Below are 18,121 nucleotides of genomic sequence, written 5' to 3' on the forward strand. Positions count from 1 at the left end.
TTGTTTATGTGTTTATTACATGTTATGTATTATGTGATTATCTGCTTGAAGGCGTTTCGGACGACGTCTCGGTCGTATTCAAAACGTTCTCGCCTCTAGTGGAGATCAAAGGTATTACAATTAGAAAGGACATGCTTGTTGTGACTCCAATCGACGCTCTGCACCGGGACCCTGACCTGTGGCCAGAGCCAGAGGAGTTCAGACCTGACAGGTACACAGCAGCCTCCGCGCCGCCCAGGCTTGTGTACGCGCATAATGTCATAAAGCCTGCGCCACTGCAATTAAATACAAATTATAGCTCAATAAAGATAAAGGTTTTAGAATACACTCATAATGCACTTTTAGTCTCGAGGCTTAGAACAAAAGCCTGTGTCGTGTTTCTTTTGTCATTGTTTCTAGATTGAGTTAAGAGAACAGACAAGAGTATTGTACAATTCTACTACCTGCCATTTGAAGCCGGGCTAAGGAGCTGCACTGGATGCGATTTGCTTTGGTGAAAGTGGCCTTAGTGGAGATTTTACAGAAATACAGCTTCACCACCTGCGTGGAGACCGAGACGACACACCAAACTAATTCCATCTCATTTTTCGCACAATTACAAATGATTTTTTTTTTTATTTCATTTTTTGCTTCCTTCTGTAGCTTCAGAAAATGAGGCCCAGTACTGAGCATAAATGTGTTTTTCAAGTAAAGCTGCAAAATCAAAGTATCACATTATTTGTAGCTTCAGTTTCTCCAGCTGTTATACACCACATCTACTGAAGAGGTCGTATTTTTCTCACGCTAGTGACAAGTTGGAATTGAGTTGGAGAGGCATGGTGGCACAGTGAGCACTGTACCTTGCAAAGAAAATAGGATATAAAATAAATATCTTTTATCATCAAAACCTGTCTCCGCTCCTCTTCCTGGACATTGTACCAGGGAGAGCTCACCTTTCTCTCTCACATGCAGAAATTCTCACAGTAAGTAGTACTATTACCAGCAAAGTACACACGGACAGTGCTTTGGTACTTGGGGAAACAGCAAAAACAAATAGATTAAAGTCAAAACAACCAACTCAAACGTGTTTGTTATAATCCGTACACCACAAAATCACAAAAACAAAATATAACGATATACACGGTTCTGTAATTGATGTGCTTTGGTTGACTGTAAGACACTGGCCTGCAGGCACCGTACAGCCAGTCAAATGAAAACCAGTGTCTTGTTGGATTAAAGTAACAAGAACAAAATTTTAATCACATAAAAGGAGAAATGCTTGAAAATAAAATGCATGTCTAAAGGACATGGGACCGTACTACCCAGTAGGCTTAAGTAAACATGATAACCTGATAACCTTACTGAAAATAAAAAATAAAATATCCTTACAAAAAAAGGTTTGTAATGAATTTTGTTTCTCAATATGTTTAATATATAAACCCTGAACTGCAGGCTGAACTACTCATATCACAAGTTTCCACATAAATCATGTGTGTCTGGTGCTCCTGCCAGCTAGACTGTGACCAAGCGCAATTAAATATTCTTCCTTTTCTTGAGTTTTTATATAAATCACCCCCACACAGCAATCATTTATAAAAATGTGTGTTCATTTGTTGGACAGGAACCCAGTTCATTATCTCTATGTCTCTCTCACACACACACACACACACACACACACACACACACACACACACACACACACACACACACACACACACACACACACACACACACACACACACACACACACACACACACACACACACACACACAAAACAGAAAGCATGAATCATAAGAGTATATTTGGACCAGCACTGCGTTACAGAGAATCAATCCAACAGTCTAAACAGTTCAGCGTCAAAGGTCGTTCAATCTGTTGTGAAACGGACGTCAAAGATAGAAAGAGGCACGAAAGTCCCTTTCCCAGTTCCTCTGCTCCTCCTCCTTCCTCCTGCCCTCCTCTCTCATCTTCCCCCCGTCTCCCCTCCCGTCTCTCTCCTTCGCCGGAGCACGGACGGCTCGGGCGTCCTGGGCCTGGAAGTGAGTAACTCTGGCTTTTTTGGCGGGTCCATACCCCAGCCCCTTCTGGTCTCTCTTAAGCACCGTCGGCACCGGCTGCCTGGGCCCGCCCGCCTCCGGCCCCAAACCTGCGCCGGGGCTCCAGCCACACCGAAGCATCATCTTGTAGCTGGCGCTGGAGGCGGGGAGACAGTAGTGGGGGGTCGCGGGCGACCTCCGCCGGCTGAACTGGTGGAGGGTGGAGGAGAGATGTGCCGCCGCGCTGCCGCTGAACCGGCTCCCGCATTCGTCACACCACCGGGGCTGGGGTTCGCTTTGGGAAAGAGAGCAAAGACGACGGGGATGATGAAAGAGCGATCTGAGCTCAAACTGGGGTTTGAAAAGCAGTAGAATGTGTCGTCCCCTCCGGCGTCCGTCCATCAACCAACCTGTTGTCGGCCTGTGCGACTCTCTCAGACCTGCTCTCGTAGCCATCAAACTCCTGCAGCACCCCTTGGTGGCCGGCTGGAGGAAAGGGGACACGACTAGTCACTCGCCCCACGACTGTGATGAAAAATTTGGGCTCTCTTCTTGCGAGTCACTCAATAAGAAGATTTGCTCGATTTTCCGGCCCCGTTTCTTTGATTGGGTTGGCGTAACACGCGGTGAGTGGGGGGGACGGGGTGTTGCTGAACAAGTCAGAAGAGTCTACTCTTGAGTTGTGAATGGAATTCCCACACGAATCATTTATCATTGTCACAGGTTTTTATTTTAATTTTGGTGGAATGGAAAGTGCAAATCAGTCACATTCAATGCGAATTTGGACAAAAACTTTGACTCTTTGAAATACATCAATTTAATCCTGGGTAATCATTTCCAGTCCGTGACTGACAAGTCAAAGATTAATTCTCTCTCCCGTTCGCCCACTCGACAAATCCAAGCCCAGAGAGCGAGCCGGACTCGTCGCTCGGCGGCGCATGTGGGACTCACGGCTCAAATCGAGAGCGGAGACCCAGTCAACGCCCTGGCTGCAGAGTCATTTTAAATATTTATTCGCTATGAACGAAGCGCTCGGCGTCGTGCCGCTCTGCTGCACCGGGCAGGGTTACTAAACCTGTGGGGGATACCTGTCAGCGCCAGTTCTCTGGCGTCCCGGCCCTGTGTGTCCACCACCCCGACCCAGGCCGCCCCACGGCGGAGCAGTCGTCTCACCACGGCCCGCTGGCCGGCCCAGCTGGCACACATCATGGCGGTCCAGAAGAAACTATCCTGGGGAGGGACGTAGGACGGGATACGTGAAACACAGACATTACATTACATTACATTTAGTCATTTAGCAGACGCTTTTATCCAAAGCGACTTACAATTGTTCAAACAGCGACGGACGCAGCCATCAGGAGCAATTAGGGGTTAATTGTCTTGCTCAAGGACACTACAGCATGCTAGCAGGAGGAGCCTGGGATCCAACCAGCAACCTTTAGATCACTAGACCACCAGCTCTACCGCCTGAGCCACCATCCCCGCGACCGCCCATCATCGCTCGCCGCCCACTCCCCCTCACACCGATACGTCGGGTACCTGGAAGTTGACGTCCACCCCGCGCGCCAGCAGCTCTTCCAGCCCGGGCAGATCCCCGTCCTGGGCGCAGCGCAGCAGCTTCAGCCCTTGGAGCTCCGTGGGCGGGCCGGCCTGCACGCTTCGTCCTCCGCCGCCCCTTCCTCTCGACTCTGACGATCTCCCGTGGGCCTGTCCCGCTCTGCCCCCGTGTTCCCGCGCGGCAGCGGGCCGGGCCTGCCCGCCCTCGTGTCTCCGACCTGTCCCCGGTCCACCTCTGACGTCGCATCGCGGTGCGCTGCCACGCGGCCCTCCTCCGGACTTCTCCCGGGTCAGACCCTCGTAGAAGCCCCTGGCCTCGGCCCCAGAGAGCGGGTTCTCTACCGCGGGGCGCGACGGCTCAGTTCTCCAGCTCCAACAGTCCTGCTGCCGGGCGGGAACGAAGCCCGGCGGGTTCATCTGGAAGGAAGGCGGCGCCGTGTGAGCACTACCGCGGGCAGAACGACCGCGCGGTGTGATTCCCGCGACCGTGTGGGGGTGCGGGGCGAGCGGCCATGTTCCCCGTCCCGAGCCCTCTGCGAGGCGGCCTGCGTGGCGGAGAGGGACCCTCTGGAATCGAGTCCGACGCGGTTCACGCCGCCGCCATTTAGGAAACGGGAGAAACAAAAACAAAAACACGGGAGATGCAGAGCGCGTCGCTGCCTCCAGCGCCGCCTACTGGAGCGGAGTGCCAGTGACGTCACGCTCGACACGCGTCTCAATCAAGTCTCGCGGTAAGGTGCCACCGTTGCTAAGCAACCGCTACAGAACCAACGTTCTCAGCTCCACCCGCTACAACGGGGGTGGATTTAAGACAAAGACAACACCTAAAAACGTGCGTGGTGATTTTTTTTTTGTTTGTTTTTAAATGTACAATTTCTCTTTTTTTTTTCTTACCTTCTCTCAAAACATTGCGGTGAAAGTACTTGTTGGGCACAGAAAACCACCACATAGTTCACTACAAACAGCTGACTGACGTGGACAAACAGAGCTCTCTTGTGGCCAAATCACGCAATTGCATTTCTGAAAAAAAACAAAACAAACAAACAAACCCAGATTTACTCAGGTTAAGGGGGGAAAACAAACAAACAAACAAACAAACAAACAAAAAAAACGAAACAAAAAGAGAAATATGAGCGATGCGTGCAGCTATTGTACCTTTTGTAGAACCATCGCATATTTCGTCTCAAATCACAGTAATGTGAATGGGCAAACATTTCTTCCAAAAGTCGACAGTATTTAATATGGAACTCACACAAATGTAATATTTTTGACAGAAATAACAGTAGTTGGTTGTGTTAGTAAAAGACATAGAAAGACGCAACAAAGCGGATACCGTTGCCTCATTTTTCAAAACCTAACCAGACAACCCTGAAATCCGCCTTTCACTTCTCGAAGAAATGAAGTTTTGACCCTGAGCAGCTTCCTTTTCCGGCCAGAAGGGGGCGGGGCTAGGGAGAAACAGATCTCGACGGGGAAACAGAGTTCGGTAGGACACCGGTGTGATGCGAAACCCAGACGCGGTTCAGCCGACGGCAGACACTTCAAATTCAAGCACCTGTTTCTAAATTCAACCAGATACAAGTGCACGATGCTGTAAGGAATCACAATACTAATTGTGTTATTGATATAAATATATATATATTTTTTTTTATATAGTAGTAGGGGTAGGTTCCAACTGTCGGATGTGTTTTTGGATGAGTGTAAAGCGGGCTTTACACCGAATCCGACAATCAACAACCACCCTGAAGTCCGTCCATTTCTATGAAGAGTTGGATTCCGCATGCGAAGGGCTATGACATGTCCGTGTATGATCAAAGCTCCAGGATGAGTTCAAGTTTTTCAGCTGTCGCGACAAGTTTGGGTTCGACAGTACGGTCAGAATCCACCGTTGCTAAGCAACTGCAAAGCGGCAACGAAGTTTCAATTGATTCAAACGGCGCGGCAGCTGGAGACGATCGATAAGAAGCTGGATTGCAACCCGCCACTGACTTCATGAGGTGTAAGTCATCTATATATGCAGTACTGGTGGCGGGTTCATATTTTAAGCATGGGCTAATCAAACAATAATATTACGTGAAATATGTTCCCAGTTCCAATAATTAGGCTTATTATTACAGGCGATCCGTCTGTCCATCCCATTATTTTATTGTAAATAAAACATGTTAAACTGTATTACATACATATAAACAAAACAAAACAAAAAAACAAGAAAATTCACAGGTTATTTTGTGTTTGTCCCATCTTTCATCTCTTGTCTGTGGCCTGGTGCTGCCTCACAGCAGAAAGGTTCCTGGTTCAAAGTCAACCCTTTGCATGTTCTCCTCATGTGGGCTTCCTCTGTTTTCCTCCCACCCTGAAGACATGCGTGCTTGGTTCAGACCGCCGGGGTTTGGCACCTTGCTGCCGTCCTAAATAGTAAGGATTAGTCAAGTGCAGAGGACAAAGTTCCCCATGGCGATCAATATAGTGACTCTTCCATGTGATTTAGTTTTAGCTTTAATTCCCAGTACAGTACCGCATTTCCCTGGACCCCTCGCTTTCCTTGAACATTTATTTTGACTCCAAATGCTATGTTGGGGAATCAACAAACAGCTGTATGACAATAAGCATGTTGAATAGTATGTAGTTATCCCAAAACAACACTGTATTTATCACAAGTTAGACTTGGACAGTTTCTTGCTTGTGATATTTATTTATGTGTCTATTCCTGTCGCCTGACTGTGAGAAGGTCTGCTCACACTGGGAGCAGGCATACGGCCTCTCTCCGGTATGTTTCCTCATGTGCACCTTCAGTTTGTATTTGGAGATGAAACACTTGGAACAGCAGGTGCATTTATGGGGTTTATCTCCTGTATGATTGCGCTGATGCATCTTTAATGCGGTGATGTGACTGTAGGTCCTCCCACAGTCGTCGCAGGCGTAGCACGGCTGCACCGCCATGTGGCTCCTGCGGTGGCGCTGTAGTCCACTGGATGAGTTGAAGCTCTTACTGCACTGGGAACATTTATACAGTTTGTCCCTTGTGTGGCCCTGCATGTGAATTTTCAGACTGAAGGCATAAGGGAAACCGTGGCCACAGACGGCACAGAGGTGAGCTCTCTCGCCCGTATGGATGCTTAAATGCCGCTCCAACTTATTCTTGTTCAGAAACAGCTTCCCGCACTCCGGGCAGTTCACAGGCTGCTCTCCGGTGTGCAGACGCATGTGTGCTGTCAACTCAGTCAGAGAGGAGAACACGGAGGCACACCTTGTACACGAGTAGGGGTTCTCTTGTTGAATTTTCTTGTGCCTGAGGCAGTGCTGCTTGAGGTCGACTTTCGCTGTGAAGCTTTCAACACAGCAAGAGCATTGGTAGGGTCTTTCGTCACCGTGACTCCGCAGGTGAATCTTGAAAGTTCTTAACTGCAGAAAGATTTGATCACAGTGTGGGCATTTGGATTCTCGCCTGGCGTGGACCGACAAGTGTTTCTTGTAATGGGAAAGCTTGAGGAAGTACTTATTACACAATGAGCAGTAGAGCCGTTCCTCTTTGTGCCCTTGCTCATGCTTCTTCAATGCATACTCAACCTTGAACGTCCTTCCACATGTGGCGCAGGGAAAGGACGTTTTATGGCTCTTCATGTGTGTCTGAAGTTCTTCTGGACAGGGAAAGTTCCGATCACATTTCAGGCAAGTGCCACTTTCCTCTTTTCGATGATTCTCCAAATGCTTTTGATGAGATTTTAAGAGGGCAAAGCTCTTTGGGCACAAGGGACAGCCGTACAACTTATTTTTCTTTGATTTATCGCTGGTTTTGCGATACGATTTAATTGTGCCCCGGGACTCATCTGTGGAATGTAAATCGATGTGACTCAACAATGCGCTCTTGAACTGGAACCTTCGGTCGCAATGAGGACATGAAAATTTGCATGCATCATGGGTCTCTTTATGGGTTTTCATCTCCTTTAAGCTTCCAGAACATTCCCCACATTTCGTGCAGCGATACACACTTCTGCCGTGGTAGTCCTTTACATGCCTGGTCATGTGGTACGATTGGCTGAACGACTTTTCGCAGGAAACTACCGGGCAACTAAACGGTTTCTCCTGAGTGTGTGTCCTCATGTGTCTAGCCAGTTTGTAGGCGCCTCTGAAGCTCCTGTTGATACAGATTGGACAGAAATGTCCTTTTGTCGAAATCTTACGGAGGACACTGCTAACACCGTCACAACACTTGGGCTCATCACAGTCTCTGTCCCCTATCTCATCACAGTGAACTGTAAAGTCTTCATCCTGAGGATCGTCATGATCAAAGTCTGTATCGGTGTCATTATCAATGTTTAGATCAATATCGTTGAACTTGGTTTCATCGCCCCCAGAGTAGTGTTTTTCAACATTTCTGTAATAATGCCTATCGTTATTATGTCCAGACAAACTTGACTGACTTAAGGATGAAAGACGTTCCTCGTTTACGAGTTCATCGCTTCTCCGACTTTGGGCCGATTGGAGAGCAGAACAGTCTTCATTGTTCCCCTTCTCAATTTTCACATTCTGAATGCAAAGCAACACGGATTCATCCGAAGAGTTTATCTCCTCACCAATCAGATCTCCACCGACTAGGGTCAAAGTTCCCCTTTCCGTCAATGGCCTCTCCCTGAATTGGGTTAGGTGAATAGTAAGTGCGGAGGCGGCTGCTTCGTAAGTGGTTCCATCGGGGCAAAGCTTTGCAAAGACACGTTGTCCTCTGTGACCGAGACAATGGCGTAAGAGCACACACTTGGTGGAATCGGCCAAGTTGGCTTCACCAAGACCATCCAGATATCGTTCAAAGGACCTCAGCCATCGACCCCACGGTATAGCCGGTTCACCAGACGATAAGAAGGGTGGAGGTGGGGACAATATCCTCAACTGCAGCTTCTTTTCATCTATCACCTGTTCTATAAAGACTTCATCCATTCTAATTGAATGGTAACTTACTCACTCAGACTGAAGGTTTTTTTTCAATGTGACTTTTCTATTGTGATATGGTAACTGAAGAAGTTTAAAAATAATTGACAAGTTTAATTGGTAAGTTAAGTCTTCTCTTGGTTTGTCTCGGTATTCAGCTGGCACAGACAACCTGCAGGAAAAGGAGGGAAAAGACAAAGCAGTCTTCATTTCAGGCTCCATCAATAGTTGATGATTACCGGTCTCGCCACAACAACAAAGCTGCAACATATGCTGCAGATTATCAATGATCAAACTTGTCATTCCGTCATTCACCATAAACCTGGTGAAACCATACTTTCTGCCAGACAGTTTTCCCACACACATTAAACGTGTAATACAGGCCTACTTCTTAGCAAAACAAGTCTCCAGCGCCGCTCTCAACAAAACACTATGAACTACTATGAACAAAGGCAGGAACATTGCCTGATAAGAGAGGAGGTTTTGCGATGATGTATTTACTCTTCCTTTACTGCTTCTGTCCAATTGATCGTCCATTTTTTGTAATGTCACAAAAATGTCTTTGTGTACCTTCATTGTCCAACACGTTTTCATAAAAACAAATGGAACACAAAGCAAACCACCAGTCGAAAGGATCTGCTCAACCAACATTTTGATAAAAAAATAAATAAAACTTCCGTGTACATTAGGCTTCATGAGAACCGACTGACTGGTGAAAGCCACCTCTATTTTTCACCATTGAATTATAATTAATTCAACAAGAATTATGATTGCAAGCAGCTGGAGACAATTGGAATGGATTGCACTTTATTCATCCCCATGGTATATTGAATTACTTCCACAGCAAGGAGAAGGCACTCGGGGAAAGCGCAGTAACTGTAATTGAATACAATTTTCAGCGTCATATAGCTCTTGATTACCGGAACTCTGAGGTCTTGACTTTAAAAGGATATATAAGATATGCTTCTAAACTAATCACATTAAGTGAATTTAAATATGCATTTATACAGATCATTACACACTACTAATCTACATGCTACAATAAATGTTCCATGTCAGAGCGGATGGCTGCAGCAATTGGATCGATATTTGCTTTTATTTAATCCGTTAATAAAATTGATTTTATTCACAGTGTTACATTGACGATGAGTGAATAAACCTCTTGAATCTTGAAAACATTGCAAAGGGGCAGAGAAAATAAGGCAAAACATGCTCTCCATACAGAACATACACATTCCGTGACATTCACAGAACCAATAGACAACAAAATAGTGAAACAATGAAATGCAGAGCGTGGTATGGGAGAGAACGACACTGTGAAAGGTGGTGATGAAATGAGAATAGAGGGAAATGTAGTTTATGCATTTGTGTCCAGGTTGATAAAAAAAAAAAACTAAAAAGAAATACTCATCATGCCAAGGGCCTCCCACGTCACTTGTTTTGATCAAAGTGACAAGTCCCAGAATGATTAATTTGCCATGATGGCATCATTTATACTTTTAATATTAAACCTCCACTGACTCTTAAACACCTTCTCATCAAGCTGAATTGATATGTCGGTAATTTATTCTCAGTATGGGTATTTGGTATTTCCAACCACTTCATACTTTTTGTTATTATTATCAATATCTGAAATCTCTTTGGTGAAAAATAAATATTTGTGTTAAGCTTTACCCACGCTTCTATGTTTTGTGCCCAAATCTTATATGAGTGATTTCTGCCTCTCGCCGTGTCTTCAAACCGTCTGAAATGAAATGAAATAATCTTATGAACACGCCCCTCCCCCCCCGATGACCGATGAACTCGCGCAACGATGATTGCTCGGGGTCATACTTGTAGTGTTGCCAGTCTCTCAACCAAGACGTTGTGAGAGTTGATGGCACTTTGATCGCCTAATCTGACATGGTGAAAGACAAAAATATCGTGCAGTCTGACCTTGGCATAAAACACACCATTTAGTATCGACAGTTTTTTGGGGCACCGTGGGGGTTCTGTGAAACGCAGCACGAGTTACAATTTTCAGAGTTGACATCATGTGACCAAGCGCCCCACTCCACAAACTAAACCAGGTATGCCAACGTTCTTCAACTTCTGGTGAATTTGTAACAGTTTTTCCACTAATTCGTGCTACAAATGTAAATCGATATGGATAAAACTTGCAGCACAAGAACGCCCCGCCTGGCCGGAACCAACGAGACCTCAACCATGTCGGTGGATTCGGCGTTTGTCGTGTTCCGCACACTTTAAGCCCGAAAAATGACTCACAAACTGACTTTTGTGATTATTTATAGATTTCCAGGTCCTAGTTTTCCAATTACGCTCCAAGTCCATGAAACGCATCATGGACTCCTACAGTTTGTATGTTACGACTTCCTGGAATCCTGCAATGTAATGAGGGACACAACACCTCATCTAATACTGGGTTAGATGGGACAGAATGCCTTCATATAAAGGCTTGGGCGATTGTGCGAAATTCAGTCCAATGGCAACGGAAAGCAACAGGGGACAGTCCCTTATTTTCTTAGTTTCAAACATGTAGGAAACAAACAAACATAAAAAGATCTAAAATAAAAACACAGCTACGGGAGCTGGGAACCGGTGTGCACGGTGCACCGCTCTCTGGAAAAAAACAACAACAAAAAAAAAACAACTCAGCTGTAATTCTCTGAGTTAGGTTTACGTTTTTTCACTTTCCATACAAGTAAAAAAACAAAGTAAATCTAATTTTTTCTCTATGAGATTATATTATATACACCTCGTTCCAAATTATTATGCAAATTATATTTTTCTCTGATTTTCCTAAAAAGTCGATGCAAATGACAGTCAGTATAATTTTCAAGTCATCAACCATCTGGGTATAATTTGAATGTTATTGAACAAACCTCCCAATGATAACAGTATTTTTTTCAAAAATAAAAAACTCAAAATGCACTGTTCCAAATTAAAATGGTCTGAAAATGGTCATTTGTTGAATTTGCAGCATTAGGTCATATTTACTGAAATCAAAAGCTATTTCAATCAAAAACATCTTCACAGGGCAAGTTACATGTTAACATAGGACCCGTCTTTGATATCACCTTCACAATTCTTGCATTCATTGAACTTGTGAGTTTTTGGAGAGTTTCTGCTTGAATTTCTTTGCACGATGTCAGAAAAGCCTCCCAGAGCTACTGTTTTGATGCAAACTGCCTCCCACCCTCATAGATCTTTTGCTTGAGGATGCTCCAAAGGTTCTCAACAGGGTTGAGGTCAGGGGAGGATGGGGGCCACACCATGAGTTTCTCTCCTTTTATGCCCATAGCAGCCAATGACACAGAGGTATTCTTTGCAGCGTGAGATGGTGCGTTGTCATGCATGAAGATGATTTTGCTACGTAAGGCACGGTTCTTCTTTTCTTTTACCATCGAAGAAAGTGGTCAGTCAGAAACTCTATATACTTTGCCGAGGTCATTTTCACACCTTCAGGGACCCTAAAGGGGCCTACCAGCTATCTCCCCATGATTCCGGCCCAAAACATGACTCCGCCACCTCCTTGCTGACGTGGCAGCCTTGTTGGGACATGGTGGCCATCCACCAACCATCCACTTCTCCATCCATCTGGACCATCCAGGGTTGCACGGCACTCATCAGTAAACAAGACTGTTTGAAAATGAGTCTTCATGTATTTCTGGGGCCACTGCAACCGTTTCTGCTTGTGAGCATTGCTTAGGGGTGGCCCAATAGTAGCTTTATGCACAACTGCAGCCTCTGGAGGATCCTACACCTTGAGGTTGGTGGGACTCCAGAGGCACCAGCAGCTTCAAATACCTGTTTGCTGCTTTGTAACGGCATTTTAGCAGCTGCTCTCTTAATCCCATGAATTTGTCTGGCAGAAACCTTCCTCATTCTGCCTTTATCTGCACCAACCCGTCTGTGCTCTGAATCAGCCACAAATCTCTTCACAGTACGATGATCACGCTTAAGTTTTCGTGAAATATCTAATGTTTTCATACCTTGTCCAAGGCATTGAACCATTTGAGGCTTTTCGGCAGCAGAGAGATCCTTTTTCTTTCCCATATTGCTTGAAACCTGTGGCTGCTTAATAATGTGGAAGGTCCTTCTTAAGTCGTTTTCCTTTAATTGGGCTCACCTGGCAAACTAATTATCACAGGGGTCTGAGATTGATTTCAGATCCAAAGAGCCCTGAGACACAATACCATCCATGAGTTTAATTGAAAAACAAAAAATGTTTATGACACTTAAATCCAATTTGCATAATAATTTGGAAGGTGGTGTATTGCTATATTATAATCCCAAGATTTGCATTTTGAGCGGCAGGCACATGTGGGGGGGGCTTCCCGCTGTCCCTTTGCCCATTGATGCCCCATGGTGCCCTTTTTATCAGACGTGTTTTTGTTTTCTTTTGGGGCGTTAATGGGCAACGAGGTAGCAAATTGGGCGATTTTTGCTAATAGATTTTGTCTATTGGTTCTGGGCGAGATATGTATATTCATGAGGAACGTCTCCTCGCCTGCGCACAGCTGAGCGCAGATCAGAGGCGTCCCCATGTGCACCATCACAGGTGCCCGTGATCTGCGCACCACTGTGGTACGGTGAAACTGCACGGTAAACTGCACTTACATCGTTTCAATGCTCAGATTTTTTTGGCTGATTAAAAATAAATAAATAAACAAATAAAATAAAAATATAAAAAGGGCTGTCAGCAATGTCAACGCCATTGATCGCCGATAGATGATTTCGTCATCAATCTGCCCAAGCCTATTTATTTAGAAAAAGAGCAAAAGAGATAAAAGATCAAACAAAAAGCCCCGTGGACGTCAAGCAGGTAAGATGAAACTCAGACACCTACACACGCACAGTGTCTAACCAATACAGAGCGATGGAGTCTGCAATACGCAGCTCGCATGAAGCGGATGGGTGTCCCACTCAACAAACCCATCTTGCTCTCCCACGCAACCTGTAGTTTTAGAACCTTGGCGTATCGTCGATGCACGAACATTCTGCCACTTCCGGTTAAATTTCATTGGATTTTCACAGACTCTTGCTGCAAATGTAGATTGATATGTATCAAATTTCAACCGCGAGATGTCTGAGTTCGTCATGGTTCTAACGAGACTGCAACCATACCGTTGGGTTCAGCGGTTATCGTGGGCCAAATACTCTTGGCCTGAAAAATTCAAAGGAGAATGATGATAATAATAGGGTTGATGATTGAATGATAATGATTGTATGATGAATGGGTTTTCACTGCGGTCAAGCTAGCCTCCACTTCCAAAAACACTTCAAACTAGCCCCCACGTTGTTTTGCGGTACATGTATTTAGCAGAGTTTCCCCTAGAGAGTGTCCTCATTACACATGGTGTATTTTATATATAAGGAATAAGGACAATGACCAAAATAAAATATATTTAAAATAAAGACACTGTTTTTCTTTTCTTTATGTAGAGGAATGGGACATGCGATCGCTCCCTCTCCAATGTCTCCATTACACATGGAAAGGGAGACGGGAGCGCAAATTGCCCCAGCGCTCCCTCAGAGGACCCAAAACGTAATTGCGGTTTTGATCAACAATAATTTATTTTCGAGGGCTTTAATGCATGATCGGAATGACAGATGAAAAGATCCAGGGCTTTTTTATTTTTTATTCTTATTTTTGTAAACAATATATATATATATATATATATATATATATATATATATATATATATATATATATATATATATATATATATATATATAAATAATTTGATTGGGGCTTTTTATAGATTTCTTTTTGAACAAACACCATTTGTCCTTCATTACTTTTCATATACTTTTCACATGTAAATAAATAATGACAGTCTGTGTGTAGCGGACGTTATCTGTAGTAGTGGTATAACGGAACGTAGATGATCAGTACAGGTTGCCCCCCACGGTTTGGCTCGTATGGGAACCACGGATGAATTGCAAAATGTAACCACCATAACGAAATACAGTTTTACTGTCGCTGTTATTAAAGTAATAATTCACCTAATCTCGATGCAGAGTTGCAGTGATTAAAAAGATAGACAAGACAGATGTGTGCTGTGTTTTACTCTGAAGCGCAATGATTGGTTTACGGTACGGGGCGCTATGTTGCTGCTTCTTTGCGACTTTACGATGTCTGTTGATTTTCATTCTGAACCGATTTTCATGAGTTTTAATTTGTTATGAACCTGAGTAATTGAACATGATAATGGTTTCCTCATTGGAATTAAAATTCAGTTGCGGGGGGCGGATCTTATCATATTTTTTCATTCACTACTATGTTTAACTATAACTATGTTCATATTGCACTTTCACTTAACAATTGCGTATTGAATATTTTACATATTTTAACATTTTATTTAAACACTGGACATCTCGTTCCTTTAAGTGTTTTACAGAATAAATGGAAATCAAAGTTATATTAGTCTCCCTTCTGAAAAATGGTGATATGATCGGAACCGTGAGTTTTGTGATCCGTTGCAGCCCTAATCTGTAGTAAACATTTTCACGACTCGCCTCTTTTATCTGATTGGCTGAGCGACCATAATGTGACATTGATGAGCGCCGCTGCTGTTTGGCTCTCGACGAAAGAGTCGTGGAAAGCGGTGGCACCTCATACAGAGCGAGTGAGAGAGAGAGAGAGAGAGAGAATCAATGTGCTGCGCATTACAATGAAATAAGATTTACCCATTTTAAATAGTAAAAAAAAAATTAAAATCAATATGTGGCAGTCAATGTTGATATTTAGATTAAAAAAACAACAACCTTAAAAATACATAAAAAGAAAACACAAAAAAACAACAACAACAACAATAAAAAGAAAACACAGATGCTCAGCCCGTCAACTTAAGCCTGGCGGGCTGCAATTCACTGCGGAAAACCCTGATATACAAGGAATCATGATAGGAGCCTGTAAGAACTAATTTCTAAATAAAAGCAACGTTCCCCTGAACGAGATTTCACATTCATTCAGCCAGTCAGTCAATAATGTATGAATGAATGAATGAATGAATAAATAAATTATCTAATAAATAAATACAAATAAAAATATATAGAACTAAATAAAACGAAATAAATATTTATTATATAATAAATAAAATGAATAATAGTAGGGCTGCCACCTGAAAGTCGACGAGTCCAATCATCAGTCGGAAACCTGTCAATCAACTGAGATTCTTCAAGTTGAGCAGTTGTCTTTTTTTGTTTGTCAGTGTGCGTTACAATAACAGGATAAAACAGATAGAAGCTTACGAAATGCACAGCGATAACATTTCAGTGTGAATCGTCCGTATCCGGACCCCGATGGGACGGAGGAACGGAACACGGCTCGTAGTCTCGTTGACATTATTTTCTGCACACACGGCATGGAGAGGGGGTGATCAGGGAGAGAGTCACGGAGAAAGTGTCCCCATTGTTCCATAAGCAGACGTAAAATAAAATAACCATATCTAAAACAAAAACACACTGTTTTGGCACACGATTACGATTGCGGGCACCCCATCGCTGCACGCATCGTTGGTGCCGTTGGCGAGGGAGAAAGGTGTGCAACCTGTGCAAGTTGGGGAGAGCCATAAATAATAGTAGAAAAATAATACGTTTGGTAAGTATAGTATTCCTGGTCTTGGCTGCTTGAGCCTTCAACTGCCTGCGGCATGTTCGGGTCCAGCGGGACGTATCGGTCCGCTGGACCCGAACGTCTCCGCCCCTTAAGGTGTGGAGCCTCCTGCCATGGAACAAGAGTTACTGTATCTTTGTAACTATAGGTCTATGAAGGAGGCGTAGTCCCTTTGGGTTTTATACCCCACTGGACCCCCATCAGTCTTGCTGAATTGGTTTCGGAGGATAAAGGGGGCCCTTTCCAGGGATTATATACGACTATGTTGCTCCATTCTGGTTGGCTGAAGCGAGTGGATGAATACATTTCAGTACTTTAGCATACGTGATTGCAGATATAACAAGAGGAGCGTAGCCCCTACGGGGCAGGGCTCCTGACACAGAACAGGAAGTTTTCTTTTAATAAATCATCTAATTTTAATTCAGAGGAAACTCGCTCATATATGACATTTTAGAGGGCTTTAATTTTGAAAATCAACTTCAGAATTTCCCGACATTGTCTGAGTGAAATTCTGAGGTGGTCTGCTTTCATTCTGAAGTTGAAGTGGTCTGTGGGTACAGGAGGTTTCTTTTAATTGTAATTTAACAATACCTTTTTGCAGGCGGTAGATATTATTGTTCTACCGTTAGTCATTTTATTTATTATTTAATAATGATTCATTTTGTTTTATTTAGTTATTTATGTATGTTTTATTTAGTTATTTGTTTATGAATTCATTCATTCATTCATTCATTCATTCATTCATTCATTATTGACTGAATACAGGTACTCCTCACTTAACGACCTACCTGTTTAACGACCGTTAACAACCAGCCCCTCTTACCAGTCTGTACTGTACGCTGCGTCTCAGCGTCAAGCATCACCCTTTATAAACTATATTCACTATATATATTATATACACTGCATCTCATCCGCGTTCTCGGTCTCAGTCTCGTTTCCGCAGTCTTTCAGTATTCACTACTCTAGCGTTCACAATGGCCACGCCCCCTTACTGTGAAATAACGCTACATACACTATATACAATATATGTATATATTGTATATATGTATACAATGCATACAATATATATACTATATAACTATATATAGTATATATATTATATACACTGTATACATCTCATCTGCGTTCTCAGTCTCGTTTCCAAAGTCTGTCAGTATTCACTACGCTAGCGTTCAATTGCCACGCCCCCTTACCATGAAATAACAGTATCAGACTGTATACAATATATATACTAAATAACTATATATACTATATATATTATATACACATTGTATGCATCTCATCAGCCTCACCTCAGTATTCACTACACTAGCGTTCGCAATGGCCACGCCCCCTTACCATGAACCAACACGTGTCCTCGCTTATCGACCAATTCGCTTAACGACCTGGTCCTAGGAACGGAACTCGGTCGTTAATTGAAGAGTACCTGTACGTGTGAAGTCTCTTTCACCGGAAAGTCGCTTTTACTTTGAAAACAGTTGTTACACGCTCTTACCGCGATGGTTACACGCGTACCGCAAAACAGCGTGGGGGCTGGCTTGCAGTATAGAACCATGTATAATGTCCTTTTTTGTCGTCATTTTTAATCCATAGTTAAGACATCACTAGGGTCTGTCCAACCCAAAGGCGTATACAATAAAGAATTCTAACACCGCTCCGAACAATAACAACAAATAGACGGAGCACGAAACTCACCAAGTCAGGGCACACAGCCGGATGAGAAGCAGCCGCCGGATGATGGCAACGATGTTGAACGATGACATCGAACTCCAAAATGCAATGTTATTGTCGTTGAAACGTACGTTGAACGCTCGAGAAGCGCGCTGCGGACAGCTCGCCCGAGCCTTTGTCAAGTAAACACAAGCTGGCCACTTCCGGCTGCTGAGCCACGCTCCAGCCCTTTGCCGCCCCCTGCTGGCGCGAAGGACCCCTGCAGGACGCGCACGACGTTATTTTGTGACAGAAGTTCAACACAACATGTGTTTAAATCGTACCCGAGGCTAT

General features: G+C 43.9%; 2 protein-coding genes across 3 annotated transcripts; both read right to left on the bottom strand.

Annotated features, from left to right (window-relative positions):
• Positions 1-1,212: 1,212 nt before the first annotated feature.
• gpank1 (G patch domain and ankyrin repeats 1) lies at positions 1,213-17,913 on the bottom strand. Of its 2 annotated transcripts, XM_079999210.1 has the most exons (5): positions 17,813-17,913; positions 3,556-3,990; positions 3,105-3,246; positions 2,427-2,502; positions 1,213-2,311 (listed from the first exon to the last, which is right to left on the bottom strand). In XM_079999210.1, the coding sequence occupies exons 2-5, from the start codon at positions 3,988-3,990 to the stop codon at positions 1,870-1,872; spliced, it is 1,095 nt and encodes a 364-aa protein (XP_079855336.1). In that variant the 5' UTR covers positions 17,813-17,913; the 3' UTR covers positions 1,213-1,869. The 2 variants fall into 2 exon arrangements, with proteins under 2 accessions (XP_079855336.1, XP_079855335.1); XM_079999209.1 differs by lacking the exon at positions 17,813-17,913 and having other exon boundaries at positions 3,556-4,174.
• LOC307229440 (uncharacterized protein) lies at positions 5,836-8,505 on the bottom strand (the record flags this gene model as incomplete). Its single annotated transcript, XM_079999440.1, has 1 exon — positions 5,836-8,505. One exon carries the CDS (start codon positions 8,503-8,505, stop codon positions 6,232-6,234), a length of 2,274 nt encoding a protein of 757 aa, XP_079855566.1. The 3' UTR covers positions 5,836-6,231.
• Positions 17,914-18,121: the final 208 nt, after the last annotated feature.

This window comes from Zeus faber, assembly GCF_960531495.2.
Source record: "Zeus faber genome assembly, chromosome: 4".
Lineage (NCBI taxonomy): Eukaryota > Metazoa > Chordata > Actinopteri > Zeiformes > Zeidae > Zeus > Zeus faber.

Bases quoted from the DNA above. Each gene is read 5' to 3' on its own strand.
- gpank1 (XM_079999210.1), bottom strand. From the start codon at position 3,990: ATGAACCCGCCGGGCTTCGTTCCCGCCCGGCAGCAGGACTGTTGGAGC. The intron at 3,247-3,555 runs GTACCCGACGTA...GTCCCTCCCCAG, and splicing joins GGGTGGACGTCAACTTCCAG to GATAGTTTCTTCTGGACCGC. The intron at 2,503-3,104 runs GTATCCCCCACA...CCTTTCCTCCAG, and splicing joins CAGAGAACTGGCGCTGACAG to CCGGCCACCAAGGGGTGCTG.